General features: G+C 41.1%; 1 protein-coding gene across 5 annotated transcripts in view; it reads right to left on the reverse strand.

Annotated features, from left to right (window-relative positions):
* The window catches only part of TAX1BP1 (Tax1 binding protein 1), a 98,107-nt gene that overhangs the window by 50,066 nt on the left and 29,217 nt on the right, over positions 1–18,824 (reverse strand). For 3 of the 5 annotated variants that reach the window (XM_073333618.2, XM_073333619.2, XM_073333617.2), the window contains exons 4-5: positions 15,926–16,113; positions 14,227–14,385 (exon numbers count right to left, since the gene is read on the reverse strand). In XM_073333618.2, the coding sequence (XP_073189719.1) occupies positions 14,227–14,385; positions 15,926–16,113 (347 nt within the window). Of the gene's footprint in view, positions 1–14,226; positions 14,386–14,803; positions 15,615–15,687; positions 15,862–15,925; positions 16,114–18,824 lie in introns of those variants that run through there. The other 2 variants (XM_073333622.2, XM_073333620.2) reach the window with 2 other exon arrangements.

Raw genomic sequence — 18,824 nt, forward strand, 5'->3', positions numbered from 1 at the left:
GGGGGCAGGGACACAGGCCAGGAGCTGCTTGTCCCCACTCCCCCGCCCAGGGCAGGTAGAGGAACCCAGGCTCCCCACAGCTGCCAGCATGGCTCTTCCCGACCCAGCTCCGGCGGAGGGGCTCGGAGCCACAGCCTGACCACTGTGTTCTTTATTACTGGTAATGACTGTAAAGAGGTAGATTCTAGCTGCCAATGCTGTTTATGATGCCTATGGCTAAAGAGAATCCAGCTCATTCTCCCGTAACTATCAATCAGTAGTAAAACTATGTTTTTGTCAGTCAAGCAAGCAGATACAACTTTGGAAAACATCTAAAATAATTCCTTATCATACTTAAAACACACTTTAAAAATACATTTGTACCTGCAAATCCAAAAAAACCCAGGGTTTATCATAAAAACTAAAACATAACCTCACTTGTATCAGCCACTACAATTATTATTTCAATTTCTAAGAAAATACAGAAGTGAGAAACAAGTGAGTACATCTAAATTAACTATGAAGGCAATGTACATTTGCTTTCAACAAAACCTTAAAACGCTTATATTGTGCATAAATCTCAGATACTTAAAAAACAGATTTAAGGCTTAATCCTGCAAACACTCATGTGAAGTAACACTGTACACATAATTAGCTCCACTAGCTTCAATGGGAGTACTCAAATGTGTAATGTTTGCAGGAAGGAGTCTATGGACACTACAAAAATGTACAAACAAAAAAGCCCCATATTGATTTTGTAGCACATATTATAGTTTACTTTAGGACACATGAGTTCTGTCATTTCACAGAAAACTGCCATTTGCTCATGGCTATTCTCATAAATACATAATTTTAAATAAAATGCAAGAACTTCATTTATCTGTACGACTTAAGAATATCTGCAAATTAGTCCTTCCACCAAATTAGATGGACAATTTGTCTAAATTAATCAGTTTAAAAAATAAGTAAAGCAAGATCAATTAAAACATTTACAGGTAGTCAAACAGTTTTCTCCTCATAAGAACAGTGACAGCACCTAAGGGAGAAATTCCTGGTGCCAAAACAAGTAACTCTGGGGGTTGTTTAATTTTTAAAACCTTTTTTTTTTTTTAAATTTATTTTAAACAAACAAGATTTCCACCCACAAAAGGTTCAAATTTTAAAAATGTGCATGTTATCAAAAATCATATAGTTTGGGTAAAAAAATGGCACAGAAAATATTTTAAAAATGCTCAGTTTTTGTACTTTACACAGATCCCACTTTACTTGTGGGATCTAATCTGGGCACTTGCAATGCAGACTGAACACACTACATTAGTAACAAGGCGCTCCCTGTCATTTTCTAACCATAGGAGCACTTCTAGTAAACCAGGTAGGGAAGCCAACTCAAATGAATATTTGATATTTGAATACGACTTTTAAATGAACAACATTATCATGCAGATAATTGCTGTAGAACCTGGATTTATGCTGAAACACGTTAGAGGAATAAATCAGATTAATATAAAAATGTTTTCAAACAGCAAAATAAATTTAAGACCTGCTGAAAGAACAAATTTATTAAATCAATAAATCTGCCCGTGTTCCAGTTTATATCAGTGTTATATATACTGAAATGTTTTCCAAAAGTTTACAGGATCAAAGAAAAAGCAGGTTAAAAGAACAGATTTACTGTACAAAGTTATACATTTAGAAAGCTACTGTACGAGTTGTCACCACTGCAACGTTAGAACATTGTTCACTAGTCCTATCTGGCCACCAGAGGGAGACAACTAACTGCTTAAGATTCAGAACTGCAGTACCTTTGCTGTGTACAGTCAACCCAAAATTACAAAATCTCTGTTTATGAAACTTTTAGTGGTGGCACAAACTGTCAAAAGGGGAATTCAAATTAAGGCTGACACTTTAACTACAACATGCTCCTTGTGCCCAGGCAGGGCAATATTATGTCTAAGAATATCATGCAACCAGATGTAATGGGATAGAGCTTAGCACAACAAAATGGAAAGTTAAATGACGAAAGTTAATGACAGAAAGGCAGATATAATATACCAATAAATACCCCAGGCCAAAATGACACATGATCTTATTGAAGTAACTGAAGATCTCATACATGGTTACCAGAAGGACTATCAGGGTTCTTCAGAGCACTGAGGCTTTACTACCAGTTTCTTTCTGGTATGATTAAGAATGGTTTGCACAGCTTTGGAACAGGAAGATTCTAGGATTTATGCCCATCCAAATACCAAGCTGTGAGATGAAGAGCATCCAGGGTGGGATGCCTGACCCTGCCATTCTCTTGGGTCAAGAGACCCAGAGGGTCTGAATGCTGATAGGTGAACAGAATGACCTGTGTAGTAGACTTGGAAACCAGAAATATCTGGGCCATTTGGGGAAGATGAGGATGACCTGTGCCCTAGCTAGTAAAATCTTCCTCAGAAACCAAGACAGCAGTGGAATGGGAAGGAAGGCATAGCTCAAGTGATCTATCCACTGCACTAGCAGTGTGTCACCTAGGTCATTAAGCTCCCCACAGCAGTACAATAGCAGAGTATCAGTCCTTGAGCTCTCCTGGACCAGTGCATATTGCACTTCCTGTTTGTGGCCAGTTTGCCTCCCAGGCAATGTAGGTCCTCCATGAAGTGAAGATGCTGTTTACAATTGAATCATGAAACTCCCGATCAGATTGGTGGTGAAATGCCTGCTGAGACTGTCCAGCATTGAATTCTGGATGCCCAGGAGAGACGCTGCTGATAGGATGATGTAATTCCGGATACACCATTTCCATAAGTTGACTGCCTCTATACACAGGGAGGATGGATCTCACCCATCCTTGCTTATTTATACAGAATACTGTTATGCTATCCGACAGTATCAGAACTTGCGGAGATTGTATGAGCGGTAGGAATGCTTTGCAAGGATCTCTACTGCTCTCAGGTCCAGATTCAGGTGCATTCTGGTTTTCTGAAGCATAAGGCAACTGTAACACCAACTTGTTGTGTGTAGGGGATAGAAAGGTAACAACTCACGTCCAGGGTCCATCTACCATGTCACCTCATGGTGTTCATGCTGCACTTGCTCAGTGCATATACTGTTTGGTGGCATGCTTCTAGACAACGGAGGCGGGGTCTGGTGAAAGGCATCACATAAGAACATGACACCATATGCCCCAAGAGAGTGAGGCACATCTGAACTGATGTTCTAGGAATCTGTGTAACTAGGTCTCCCAGAGCACCCATGGTGCAAAGATCTTTCCTGGGGATGGGAGTTGGTCTTTGCCCTGATCAAATCCAAGGTCACTCCGAAAATTTTACGGTTCGCATCAGGCAGGGATTTCCCTACACCCTGCTGAACTCTCCAGTCACCACCACCCCTCACCACTCCAGGGTCAAATCAAACAAGATGAAGAACATACCAAGAGCCAAGAGTATATCAACATGTCATCTGAAGATTCAAGTGGTGTATCAACATCCGAACAGCCCAAAGCACAAATACAGCTACCTACTGAAGAAACAGTGTCTCCACAACCTAAATTCAGTTCCAGATGTTTGTCGGCTAAACTTTTCCCATTTATTGAAATTACAAAAGAAGACTACTGGTGTACTCTTGCAAATAACCTTACAAAAGAGGAAAGCTTCGTACTGCTATAATTGGTAAACCTGGAGGAGCTTGATTTGCCAGACCAATCAGCAACACCAATGCTGACAAACTCTATGAAAAGGCTACAAAACACCAAGTCTCTGGACTGCATCAACATTCAGAAAGCCTTATAAACCAGGCACTGTCAAAGCCAGTTTTAGAAGTACTTAATGAGGCTTTAAGAATGCTGAAGACTCAACACAGTTTATTTAAGCAAGAGATACCACACACTACAAGCTGAAGGCCAATGTTAAGTGCACTGTCATTTGTTAACTTGAAGTCGGATACTGGCTCCGAACAAGACCGGCAAATGCTCACTATATTTCTGCAAGAAACTCAATTCACTGGTTAGAATCAAGCGATGCAACAGTGAAAGACTCAGCAGTTGAAAAATTGAAGAACTCTCTCATCACCTTAAAAAATTTGTATACACAGCTGATGAATGCACCCATGCAAACGGGCAACAAGCATTAAGTCATTGCATACATTATCTTGATGTCAGTGGTAGGCCAGTAATGCATTTCTATATGTTCAGGTTATAAAAGGCACATCGGCTGCATCTGTGACAATCCATATCTTAGAAGAGTTAAATGCTTGTAAATTGGACACCGAACAGATGGCTGCTTGTGCATTTGATGGAACTGCAAACTTCTCTGGAAGACATGGTGGAGTACAAGCTTTGTTCTGAGAAAAGTGTAACCCTAACCTTTTCTATACACACTGCAGAGGCCATCTTAACTTCAGTGCCCAAAAAGATAATGGAGCAAATAATTAAGGAATCAATTTGCAAACAACTAGAAGATGATAAGGTGATAAGTAACAGGATGGATTTGTCAAGAACATAGCGTGTCAAAACAAGCTAATGAAATTCTTTGACAGGGTATTGAGCCTCGTGGATGGGGGGGAAGCAGTGGATGTGGTATATCTTGACTTTAGTAAGGCTTTTGATACTGTCTCACATGAGCTTCTCATAAACAAACAGAGATATATAACCTAGATGGAACTACTATATGGTGGGTGCATACCTGATTAGGAGACCATTCCCAGAGGTTAGTTATCAGTGGTTCACAGTCAAGCTGGAAGGGCGTATCAAGTGGGGTCTCGCAAGGATTGGTCCTGGGTCCAGTTCAGTTCAATATCTTCACCAGTGATTTAGATAATGGCACAGAGTACACTTACAAAGTTTGCAGATGATACCAAGCTGGGAGGGGTTACAAGAACTTTGGAGGATAGGATTAAAATTCAAAATGATCTGGAAAAACAGTCTGAAGTAAATAGGATAAAATTCAATAAGCACAAATGCAAAGTACTCCATGTAGGAAGGAACAGTCAGTTGCACACATACAAAATGGGAAATGACTGCCTAGAAAAGAGTACTGCAGAAAGGGCTCTGGGGGCAATAGGGGAGCACAAGCTAAATATGAGTCAACAGTGTAACACTCGCAAAAAAAAAAGGGGGAGGGGGGATATTCTGGGATGTATTAGCAGGAGTGTTGTAAGCAAGACATGAGAAGTAATTCTTCTTCTCTACTTTGGGCTGATATGGCCTCAACTGGAGTATTGTGTCCAGTTCTGAGCTCCACATTTCACGAAAGATGTGAACAAATTGGAGAAAGTCCAGAGGAGAGCAACAACAATTATTAAAAGTATAGAAAACTTGACCTATGAGGAAAGATTGAAAGAATTGGGTTTGTTTAGTCCGGAGAAGACAGAGAGGACCTGATAACAGTTTTCAAGTACATAAAAGGTTGTTACGAGGAGGAAGGAGAAAAGCTGTTCTCATTAACCTCTGACGATACGACAAGAAGCAACGGGCTTCAATTGCAGCAAGGGAGATTTAGGATGGACATTAGGAAAAATGTCCTAATTATCAGGATAGTTAAGCACTGGAATAAATTGCCTAAAGAGGTTGTGGAATCTCCGTCATTGGAGATTTTTAAGAGCAGGTTAGACAACCACCTCTCAAGGATAGTCTAGATTGGGTTGGGCAAACTACGGCCCAGGGGCCACATCTGACCCTTCAGACATTTTAATTTGGCCCTTGAGCTCCCGCCAGGGAGTGGGGTCCGGGGCTTGCCCCTCTCCGCATGTGCTGTGGCTCCCGGAAGCAGCAGCATGTCCCCCTTCCAGCTCCTACAGGTAGGCGTACCCAGGGGGCTCCGTATGATGCCCCTGCCCCAAGCACCAGTTCTGCAGCTCCCATTACTATTACAAGCTGCAGAATCTTCAAAAAACATTTTAAACGCCATAACTTTAATGTTGAAAAAAAAAAAGAGTATAATGAAGACAACAGTCCAAAAAGACTGAACGTCTTAGAAAAAACAGAAGATGCTCTGGAGCTGAATTCAAATTAGTCCATCCTGGGAAAAACCCGCTGGCTTTCTCATGAGCGATCCTTGGCTATTGTCTTAAAATTACTACAACCGTCATTACTGGCTTTGGAAAAGATCCATCCCTTCTTGTAGTGAGGCTGGTGGACTACTTTTGCTACTACATTCAAAGACGACAATCACCATTCTCTCTCTTGTAAATCTACTGTTGAAACCACTTGGACCATTAAACAATGCCATCCAGGCATTTGCTACAACAGTAGCAGATCTTTGTCCAGTAACAGAAGCCATATGTGGATCAATCAGCGAGAGAAAGAGAGAGAGATCCATTGAAAAGGTACTGGAAGAAGCTAAGACTTCAGTCCAGAAGCTGACTAATGAAGGCACTTATATTGAATCTGTAAGTGCAAGGTGACTTGTAAGAGCACTGGTGATAGAAGGGCTTTGGTTTATAGCATTCTCTCTTTGAGGCTGGCGTATACATACCTAGAAGCCCTTTCAATAAGTGTGAAGACTGGTTTGTCTTCTCACTGAAATTATAAGCCTAAAGGACAAGTCCTTAATGGTATTTTGGACATTCCTGGAAAACCCTGAAGAGTACAGCCATGATTCCCGTTGCTTTAATATGGCAGTTATCATGGATCTTGATGCCATATCGGCCTCATCACGCGCACCTTGTAATGAGGTTCTGGCCACTAGTTTGCACTTGTCAGTAAGGGCTTGAAATTGAGCCCTGTCCTCCTAAGGAAACAACGTCCAAGAACTTAGATTAATTCAGGAAATTATATTTGGTGAGAAGGGCCTGACAGCTGGAGATTCTAAATTGAAGGGCAGTAGATGTAAACACCTTTTTCCTCATGAAGTCTAAATGCCTAGCCTCCTTACCTGCAGGGTATTCTTTGGATAATGTCGCCTGGATCTTTTCATAGCCATCTGGACCACCAAGGAGTTCGGGACAGGTTGGGTGAACAAACACTTCGCTCCCTTAGCCAGGACAAAGTACTGCTTTGCCACCCTCTTCAGGGTAGGGGCACAGGTAAATGGTGTGTGCCATACAGCCCTTTCCAATTACAGTATGGCACCATTTACCAGGAGTGAAACCCAACTATCCTGTAGGCTGTGGGACAGCCAGGAGCTTATGTTGAGACCTGGACCTCCTCTAAGGAAATCTGAAGCTATTCCATCACTCTCCATAACAGCTCTTGAAATAGTCTATGGATTATCTGGGGGAGACGGTGAGGCTGGATCAAGTGCCACAACAGCTGATGTAGACAACACCCCACACCCCCTTGGTACTGGCAGATCCTGCTTGTCCTCCTCCTCCTCCATGGGCTCAGGGGGTGGTCCTCCACTGGAGGAGGAGGAGGATCCCCTACTGGATCACACAGATTCCAGGTTCTATGCGTAAGGGTCATGCATGCCCCAAGGTCAAGCTGAGGCTTCAGAAGTAGCCTGTGGTGGTCCCCAAGATACTAGGTAAAACTGGTCCTGAGAAGGAGGTTCCTATTTGCATGGCTCAGACTGGTTCCGCGAGACTCTCAAACCCATCTTGGTTGATCTCTCTAGGTGGTGGCAAAGCTGGTTCCACCAGTACATCTGACTCTCCAGACAATGAAAAGGTTGGAACCAGCTCCACTGGTGGTGCCTTCTGTCCCACTGAAGGGAAACCACAGCTAGTGGATGGAACAGGAGACAGACCTTGTATTTCCTCGGTGAGGATCGGTCCCGACAACAAGGGAGATTGTGAGTCCAGGAGAATGAAGATCTCCTCCAGAGTGATACAAGTTACCAGCCCTTTGAGAGGTTGTATTATGTCACTTCGTACTGTCAGAGCAGAAGTAGACACGGTTACTTACAGGGCCACGACAGTACCATTGATGAAGGAGTCTCTAACCAGATGGCAATGGCAGTTCCTGATCCTTCAGGTCCCAGTGTTTCAATTTAGTTGGTAGTATAGTCAGTGCTGAAGTTTATGCTGAGGCTGGTAGTGAATAAGCCTTGCCCCATGCAGATTCTGATCATGCCCATGATTCGTAGGGGTGCTTAAATCTTTGTGGTTTGGGTCTGAAGGCTCACTTGGAGGAAGGTTCTGAAGGCCCACCAGGAAGGATCTCTCCTCTTCGAAGATCTAGGAAGAGATGTGCTTTTATGTTTGTGAGAGTGCCCTTCACTCTCCTGAGGGTGCCCAGATAAAGGATCTTTCCCTCTGTTCCCTTCCACTCTGGAGTCAGACACAGTAGTAGAAAGAGGCGTGCTCCCTGGTAACTGTGGCTCCCTGAGGCCTCATTGTGCACTCCATAAGGTGCTTTTGAAGCTGGAGTTCATGTGCCTGCTGCATTTGGCTGAGAAAAGAGGAGTAGACACTGCACTTAGTGGAGTTATGAGCTTTTCCGAGGCACTAGAGGCAGCACTGGTGGTTGTCACTGACCACAAAGGAGCAGTGACAGGAGACGCAGTTTCTGAATCCCATATCTTCGGCATAATCTAAGTCCTGAGCCCAGGAGAGTTCCCCCGGGTGGGGAGTCTCGAACTAATTGGGGAACTAACAAAACAAAAACCAAGAAGACTATATAACTTTGAATATTTACAGGAAGAAGAGAAAGGATAAGCTCTCGACACTGGAGGATTTCAACTCAGGCCATACAGCATTAAGAAGGAACTGGAAAAGTGGTTGGTCCACACCACCCCTTATACTGTTGGGGAGGAACACAAGGCACACAGATTCTGATCAACAGACACCACTTGCAAGAATTCTCCAGTCTCAGGTGCATGGAGCACATGCATAGCACATCATAGGGACCAGCACTCAAAGAAGAAATATCAATGATCACTCGATTCAATTTTCAAAGTTAAAATACTAATAAATCAATAAAATTCTTATTCATCTGGGTATATTCTCCAGTTATGCAAGCAACTGTAGTTCAGATAGGTGTTCAGGTATTACTGTTAAATGTGCTATAGAAATGACAAAATAAATAGACTAAGCTCTTAGGTGCAGGAAGGGGCCATCTTTTTGTTCTGTATTTGTACAACACTTAGCACAATGAGATACTGGTCCATGATTGGGGGGTCCTAAGCACTACTGCAGTACAAATAATAATAAATCAAATGACAGTTTCTAGCACACATTAACAGAAGCATATACATCAGTGAGCATATAAAACAAAAACACATATGCACACTGACAGTCTATACTATTATGTTCACCACTTTTACAAGACTATGATAAATTTTGTACAACGTATGCCTTGTGAGGTATCATTTGAAACATGATCTGCTGAACATTAGTGTCCTAGTACAATGCGTGCATCAAGACTGTATGTGAAATTATAGGATTCTACTCAAGGCTGTCAAATGATTAAAAAAATCACAATTAATCATGAAAGTAAACAAAATTATTGCAATTAATCGTAGTTTTAATTGCGCTGTTAATAATAGAATACCATTTATTTAAATATTTTTGGCGTTTTTCTACATTTTCAAATATATTGCTTTCAGTTGCAACACAAAGTGGACAGTGCTCACTTTATATTATTTTTTATTATCTTTTTTACAGTGCAAATATTTGTAATAAAAAGAAATAGTATTTTTCAATTTATCTCATACAAGTACTGTAGTGCAATCTCTTTACCGTGAAAGAGAAACTTACGAATGTAGAATTTTTTTTTTTAAACTTAGCTGTACTCAAAAATAAAACAAAATGTAAAACTTTAGAGCCTACAATTCCACTCAGTCCTACTTCTTGTTCAGCCAACAGTTAAGACAGACAAGTCTGTTTACATTTACAGGAGATAATTCCGCCCACTTCTTATTTACAATGTCACCTGAAAGTGAGAACAGGCATTTGCATGGCACCGTTTTAGCTGGCGTTACAAAGTATTTATATGCCAGATAGGCTACACATTTGTATGCCCCTTCATGCTTTGACCACCATTCCAGAGGACATATTTGAAAATGTAGAAAAATATCCAAAAATATTTATAAGAATTTTAAATTGGTATTCTATTATTGTTTAACAGTGTGATTAAAACTGCGATTAATAGCAATTAATTTTTAATTGAGTTAGTTTTGAGTTAACTGCTTGCATTAAATGCGATTAATAGACCGTCCTAATTGTACTAGGAATCTTTGCTGTAAAAATGCTACTAGTTTAAGAACAGCAGGTCCAAAGCAGTTCTTCAAAGACACACGTGCATCTCAGCCAGGTGTTAAAGAGCTATCACCTGCTTAAGCCGCCATTCTCCAGCAACAGGAGGGTGTAAACAAAACATTTACATTTCATCACATGGAAGGTTCAAACTTCATGTCCACAACAAACTGTGTGTCACCAAGGATGTTTCCAGCACTAAAAACTGAATTATCAAGAGGGAGGAAAACACTTGACTTCATTCCTCCTCATGACATCAATGAATACCTGAAGGACACAGAACTAAGGGGGAGAGGTGCCAGTCTGAAAGGAGACTCAGCCTATGAAATTTACTGCAGCGTATGGTGAGGAAAACCTTTGCTTTGAATTCTGTTAGTTTGTTAAGGTAGCCATTAGCTTGCATTTTATCTTTTATAACCAATCCTGACTTTTATGCACCATTACTTGTAATCACTTAAAATCTATCTATCTATCTTTCTGTAGTTAATGCACCTATCTTATTGTTTTATATTAACCAGTGTGTTTGGATTAAAGTATGTGGGAAACTCCATTTGGGATAACAAGGTTGGTGCAGATCATTTTCCTTTGATGAAATGGACTTCCTGTGAGCTTCCATTATTCAGTAGTGTGCTGGGCAGTAAAAGACGCAAACTTCATGGGGAAAGTCTGGGACTGGAGAGCTTGCTGGTGTTGCTCTGCTGTTTAATGCATGAGTGGCTAGCTAGTAGCAGTCAATAGTGTGCAACTGGGAGTGATTTTACATGTTAGAGGCTGTGTGAGAGCAGGCCAGGAGTGGATGTTCTGACTGTGAAAAGTATAAGAGGCTCCCAAGGCTGGAGAATTCAGAGGACACAGCTGTTCAACAGTCCAGACTGTACCCTAAGGCATGTCTCACACACACAAAAATATCTATTCTTGGATGTATGGAATACCCGTTTTTCAAAACACGATATATAGACTCAAGTGCAAAAGAGCATCTGAAATGAGTCAAAATACTATTTGTGTCCTTCTAGCTAAAAGTAGCTGAATGGAATTAAAAAAAAAAAAAGTTAACCCCATCAGAGAATGTGTGTACCAAGTTTCAACTTGAATTAAGTTTAAACCATAAAATTATAAGCCTCTGCTGAACAGTATTTATAACAGAAACTCACATCCCATCCTCCCTCCATTAAGTGTTGGTTACCCCACAGAGATTATAACCATCATTATTACATGGGCTGTATTTGTTCTAATTTTTGATATTTTACATAATATAATAGATCTTAAAGGTATATCTGGAGGTATAATTTTTTAAAAGCACAGCTTCACTTTTAGCTTTTAAATATTTTTTCTTCTGTATCTGAACAGAATTTCAAAATACAAAGTATTATGGAAAAAATTAGAGAAATAAGAACCCCTTTAAATCACTAACTCAACTAAAGCCTTTCTGTATGTGACAAGTGACCTCTGAAAACATTAACCTGTAAATTATTTCTTTAGCCTTTCTACTTAAGGGTAAAATAATAATGAATACAATGTGCAGATGAACAGCATCATGTATTATACAGTTGTAATATCGTTATATTATTCAGCATTTAAGATGTCAAAATTGTCTTATTTGGTTTTATAAAAGCCCAGTTACTGGATTGCTTAGGTTCTTGCCTTACTCAAAAATTATCGTATCATGCAAAACTGCTAGTTTAAACCGATCTAATTGTAAATCACAGAGAAAATAAAAGCCAGTTACTGCAATTTAACTGAATACTGTACAATTGTTTCCGAGGAATCTTTAAACCAATTCTTTAAGTTATGTAGCGTTTCCATTAAAAGGTAAATCATATATTCCACTTGTAAGTCACTGAATTTTAGAGTTGAGTAGATTATGTTTAGAAAACAAAGCACCTTTGGGTTTGAAAATGCTGGGTGAAAGGCAGCATGCAAGGCGTTAAGCTCTCTTACAAGAAACAATTAATTCATTTTGCCTAATTTCAAACCTGAGTTAACATCCTGAGTTCAGAAATGTGATTTGAACTCTAATGATACTGGGTTTCTATTCTGCTTAGATAAGATTGTAAAGTAGACTGAGGAAGTAATGGGGTGAAATATGGAGAATGGAACAAAAAAGAGTACTAACAGAAGGGAAACAAGATTGGAGTGGTGGAGAGAATAGAAGTAGGAACAAAACTCAGAGAAGAAAGCTTCTATAGTACTGCTTTTTGACACTTAACTGTGTCAGCTTCACTTTGGGAAAAGGGAGTTTAATCTCTTTCTCTAATACCTAGCATAGGCTTCTCTCTAGTTGGGGAAAAAACCTCTCTAAATTGAATCTCCATCCAAAAATACACACACACACACACACACACACACACAAATTGGGGAACTGTTGGGAAAATCAGGAGAATTCCCATAGGAAATTTTGCCATTTACTTCAATAGGGTCAAGATTTCATCCATAGTGTCACACAAATAAGAAATTTTCTGCTCTCACACTGCCAGGCAAGCACGATGAAACAAAATGTTAGAGCAGTCTCATCCTAATCTCGAGCACTGGTCTGTACACACTTCTATACTGTTTAACCTATCCACTCTGGCCAGCTAAAGCTTTCTAGAGCCCCATTAGACAAGTGGCTTTTAAACTTTGTTGTTAGGCTACTGTAGGTGGGACTTTACAACACTAGTTCAACTGCAGACTTACTTCACACACAGGTGTTAGACACATATTTATAGTGTCTATCATCTATAGTGCCCAAACATACATGATAATTCAGGTGTGCCCCAGCTCTCAAACTTCTGAAGATTAGCGTATGTGGCTCGGAGGGTCAGTAAGTTTGGCCGCCCCATCATAGATAGATATCTATTACACATGTGGTCTCATCCACTAAGGCCTGATCCTTATAATTAGTCCCACTGCTTACATCTGTAAGTGGTTGGACCATGGGGCTTTATTTTGTAATTACCCTTTCCCTTGTCCTCATCCATTTCCCAAAAAGTTACCTTCTAGGCACCTACAGATTTTTCTCTTAATATTTATTACATTCTTTTATTAAAGACTGAAGTAAGATTTACTGGCCAGTAATAGCCAGATTGCTGCTTCTTCCATGATTTAAAATTGATACTAGAACTTCTTCATCCTGCAATACTAGCACCTGTCCATTTCACCATGACTCTTCAAAAGTAAATTACAAAAGTTTCGTTAAGGTATTCAGCAGAATCTCTTCAGATCCCTGGCTATATCATTCAGAACTGTTGATCTGTACATACAGACATTTTACAAGTATTCTATTAACTCCTTTTTATCCACAGCTATATTATACAGGCTTCATTACTTCAAAGTTGTCCATGCCATCACCTCATGTCTGTCCCCCAACTTTATTTCCTTCTTAAAAATAGTTTTTTTTTAAAAAAAGCATTATATTTTAATAATTGATTAAGAATCTATAAATACTCTGCCTAGAGTAATTTGTTTCCTCCCTGGTATACACTGAGAAGTGATTCTTATTCCTAATTACAACCATTAGTTCTTTCTGGTTTTTGCTACTCTTATTTCCCCTGCAAACCTTACCTGACACTGTATATTCATTTTTAGATTTCTCAGCTTTTGCCATTTCTAATGCTAGGACTTCTTTTACCCTCAGATCTTTGACACATCCTTCAGAGAAGCGAACCCAAATAGTTTTCATTCCCCATAAGTACGCTTTGTCATGGAACTGCTAGCTAAAACTTAAGTTCCTTAATTCCCTAGAATTTGCTTTTTTGAAATTTAGTACCCTTTTAATGCTGTGTTCTATGAGCCCATTGCTTGGAATGAATTTGGAAACGCTTCCTCTATTTTAAAGTAACACAAGCAAACTGAACTACCTCAACTATTTTTCCCATTATGAACTCTACAATTAAATGTCAAACATCTTGTAACAGTTGTCATCAATTATTTCATCAAGCCTGGTACCAAAATCCTGAAGTATTTTAACCATTTTACAACACAAAAAGAATAGTGATAGAGGGTAATAGAAATTGACCTAACTAAGTGTAAACTGTTTAACCCTCTAATTGCTGAGGGTTTTTTGATAGCTGGTTTCCATCCAGTTTAGTTAGTTCTTGAAAAAGGTGGATTACACATGTTATGCAGTCAGCTTTAATCAGTTATATAACTAACCTTTTGCTCTGTTTGAAGTTGATCACATCTCTGCTTTTCATGGTTAAGTTCTTCTTCCAGTCTTTCAAGTTGATCTCTAAGTTGTACAGTTTCTTTTTCCAGAGCAGTAGCTACCTTTAACAGCTCCTCTTTTTCTCTCATTGTTTTTTCAATTTTAAACTAGAAAACAGAATAAATATTCTTTTCAGGTGATTTTTCCCCCACAGGACTCCTCCTCCCATCAAACCATTAGAAACTAATGTGTGTTACTTTCCATCACATCAGTCAAGCACTAGACTAGTCAGTGCTTCTCAAGCTACCCGATGTGGGGGACCGGCAATTTTTTTTTCAAATGTGCGCGCAGACCGGCAGCCAATGGCTCGTGGACCGGCACCAGTCCGTGGACCACCACTTTGAGTAGCACTGGACTAGATGACAACCAGCAGAAGCTAAAAAGTATGCACCCCCTGGCTACATCAGCTTAACATGCTCTCTCTCTTCCCTAGTTTGTGAAATTTCAGAAACTTTGATTAGTACTAGACAACCAAATTTTGTTGTGGGCTTTACTTATGCTCACGTTTCTGTGAATTTTCCTCACCCTTCAATGAAGTATTATTGTTGCTCCACCAGTGCTAGCAACAGTGGAAGAGCTATGCAAGACCTAGAAGCAGTGTTTTTAGCATGCTATCATCTAAACCTGCCGTGAGAAGTTGTCTACATGTGGTACAGCAATGCTGGGTCGAACTTCACAAAATCCTGAATGTAGACATAGCCAAAGTGAAGGAAAGACAAATGAAGCATATAACAGAATTACAGACAGGAATTCAAGTGGGAATTTCTTTTTCTGTGATTCTGGTGACATGGAATGCAGACTGATCTGAATACCCATTCTTCACCAGACAGCAAAAAAGACAGGGAAGGTAAGCTACCCCAGCTAGATACCCTGCATTGTATAAAGTCCCTTTTATCCCCAGTACTTGAAATCCCCAAACCAACTAGCACAGATGACTAACAATAATCTAGATAGTGGCACAAACACAACATCTGAAGGCAAGTTAGAAACATCAATCAAATCTGAAGCATGGGAAGAAGATGTAGAGTGATTTTGCCAATTAGTTCAAACAATTTCAACAAAGAAATTGCCTTTTTCTGTTATGAAGTAGTGACCACAAATAAAATGTGGGATTGTCACTGGGCGCATCTTTGTAGGCATTTGTGATACCATCACTAAATGGATGCAATTGTGGGAGGCAGAAGATAACAGATCATTGCTTGGAGAAAATAAAAGATTTTTGACTTGCTAGGCATCTGGGTACTATGCAGCTTGAATTTTTCTTTTTTTGCTTTAGGGCTCTTTCAGAGGGAACACAGATTAAAAACAAACAAACAAACAAACCCCACAGGAATGCCTTGGATTATTTATGCAGTTGAAAGACAAGGAAGTGAAGCACAAAATGACACCTATAAATATAGCTACTTAACTTTTTATGCTATGCTCACTGCCATGCTGAGCACTTAAGTTTAAACTTGAATTCATGTATTTTACAAGTATCTTCTGCAACAAGATCCGCATTCAAGTTTTAGGCATCAAAAACCTTTGGAATCTGCTTAGCTTTATATTTTTATATAAAGTTAATTCACCAAGTCCTACAGATAAAACCAGAAATAAATATATATAAATAAGAATATGGATAACATTTCTGAGTTTGTTGAATCAAACCTCAAGAAGTCCAGCTTTTGTGGTCACCACCAACATATCAGAATTTCCTTCATCCTCCATTGTCAGCAATTCCTCAACAGGAGAAGAGGTTCGAAACTGAAAAGGGGTACTTGCTCCACGGATCTCACCCTTATGGGTTACATAACAGAACTGGTAAAATTCTCCATCATCATTTGGTAGATAGTATCCTAAAGAAAGAAAAATTAACATGTAAAACAGAACATTTTACATGGCAACAAACTGATCATAAGAACTGCTGCACACAGTACACAATTATGATTCCTATATGTTGGTTTAACTTAAGCAATAAAGCAAAACTAAGTGTAAATTATGGTATAATTCAATGTCTAAAAACTACATCAATGCAGAGAGTTAAGTTTCTTGGTCGTATGTCATCCTCCTGAAGACCACTGAATTGGGCAAAACAAACATCTGAAAACTAGGAAACGCACAGTTAAGATTGCCCATGCAACCTTATCTCTGCCTCTTTCAGCAATATACCCCATTAACGCATGTACCTTTAAGCTGCCAATTCCACAATTGCTGAAATGTATAATCTCTTCACCTTCTTTTACAGCTCATTCACTCTCACCCACAGGATTCCATCTAACACTATTACAGGACAAAAGGGGGTGGGGGGGAAGAGAAGGGGAAAAGTTTGCCCGTGCCACCTTCCCTTCTGGTCCCCTGGAAGTGGCAGTAGCCAGTGGGAATTATCTGCATATATTCCAGGTGCAGTCAGTGTGTTAGGTGTACCTACCCATTCTCCTTCTTAACAGGCATAAAAATAACCTTGAAGCTCTCACCACTTCCCTTTTAACTCTCCCATATACTTGGTTTTCATTCACCAATTAAATCAGAGCCCAGCATTTCTAGAAGCAAGACGTTATACAACATAACTACTTCTGAACGACAGGTGCACAGAACAGCTCCTAGCACGATGACGGGAATGAAGATCCTCTCTTATGAGAAAAGGAGTATGTGCGGCACCATAGAGACTAACAGTTGCCACAAACAAAAGGTGCCACAAGTATTCCTGTTCTTATTGCGGATACAGATGAACATGGCTGCTACTCTGAAACCTCTCTTATGAGAAGAGAGCTTGGCTTGTTTAGCCTAGCAAAATGAAAACTGAAAGGGGATTTCATTTCTCTCTATAAATCATCAGAGGCATAGATAGTTCTCCCCACTCTCTGTTGTTTAAGCTAAAGGACAATGCTGGCACAAAAACAAATGAATATAAACTGGCCATGAATAAGGCTACGGTTGTCACAGAGGTCGCAGAATCCATGACTTCCAAAGACCTCCATGACTTCAGCCCTGGCAGCTGGGAGCTGCAGGGTCCTGCTGCCTCCCAAAGCGACAGAGAGCTGTGAGGTACCCCCACCACCTGAGGTAGCAGGCCCCCAAGCTCTCAGCCACCATGGGCAGCAGGGGCACCCTGCAGCTCCCCAGCCGCCGCCACAGGGCAGGGGGACTCTGGCAGCTCCCCCGCCACTGCAGCAGCTCAGGGGGACCCCGGCACTCCGTGCTGCTGCCACGGGGACCCCTGCAGCCCCTGGCCTGCCACAGGAGGCCTCAGAGCTCCCAGCCACCCCACAGCTGCCCAGTCCCTTCCTATTTTATCATGGATATTTTTAGTAGAAGTCTGGGACAGCTGAATTCTTCTTTATTGCCCGTGACCTGTCTGTGACTTTTACTAAAATATCCATGACAAAAATCTTAGCCTTAGCCATGAATAAATTCAGGCTGGAAACTAGAAGAAGAACTATCAGAAGAGTGAGATTCTGGAACAGTCTCCCAATAGGAGTTTTCAGGACAAACAACTTAATTAACAAATTTACGAGTGGGACTGAATGAAAGGGTTGCCTGTGGTGATGGGGACAGGACTTGGTAACCCTAGGGACAACAGGTCCTTTGCAGTTTGTGTCTTATGTTCCTAAAATCTCATGCTTCAAGTCACCTGCTGATCTCACAATACTCACTAATCATTAGATTAGTGGATACAAAATTTGGATCCGTATCCATCCACAACCCACAAAAATGGTTGACGGATATCAGCATCTGCAGATATAAAGTGAATATCCGCAGATTTGCGGGGCTCTTACTAATCCTGTTCTTTTAAGCTGTGCGCACACACGGCTATACAGTAGTGGTATCTACTGCACATCTCACATGGCTGGCACCTAGGCCCTCATCCTGTCAGAACCCATGAAAACTCCCCTTGGCACCAGGCACTGTTCACAAGCCTTGAGCCAGCAGGGAGGAGCGGTAAGGAGTGGGGTGCAGGAGTCGGGGTTCTGGAGGGAGTGCAGTCAGCACCCAGGTCCCGCTCTGCCTGCCAGAGCTCATAGCAGCTTCTCTTGGTACCGCAGAAATCCTCAAGCCAGGAGGGATGGGGGAGGCAGAGCTCAGGGGCACCATTTAGGTAGGGTGGAGGGGCAGGAAGGCTGTTCATGGTCCAGTCCTGGGGCACATGGATCTGGCTACAGAGAGCCTGGCCCCTGCTGCTGACAGCAGTATCTAAGGGCTGGTGGTGTTGAAATGAGCCCCCAGCAACACGGCTCTGCAGCGCAGCGGGAGGGATGGGAAGCTGTGCTGCCATCGCTGCTGGGGCAGTGGTGCTCCGAGTTTTGAAGTTAACTCCCTGCCTTGGATCCTGGGGGAAGGAGAGCAGTACAGCTGGCGGTGGGGCAGAGAGAGGAAGATCCTAAAATCTCTCCCCCGTAACAAAGCCCCTGAGCCAGCATGGAGGAGTAATGAACAGAATGGGGAGGAGCTGGGGCTTCTGGGAGGAAACAGCAGGGGGGCTCCCAGAAGGAAAGCTCGAGGCTCCTACCTTCCTGGGTTTATAACTTTGGGTGGTTTTCAACTCTAAAAGTCTTGAAAGTTAATAGGT

This window comes from Lepidochelys kempii, chromosome 2 (genome assembly GCF_965140285.1).
Source record: "Lepidochelys kempii isolate rLepKem1 chromosome 2, rLepKem1.hap1, whole genome shotgun sequence".
NCBI lineage: Eukaryota > Metazoa > Chordata > Testudines > Cheloniidae > Lepidochelys > Lepidochelys kempii.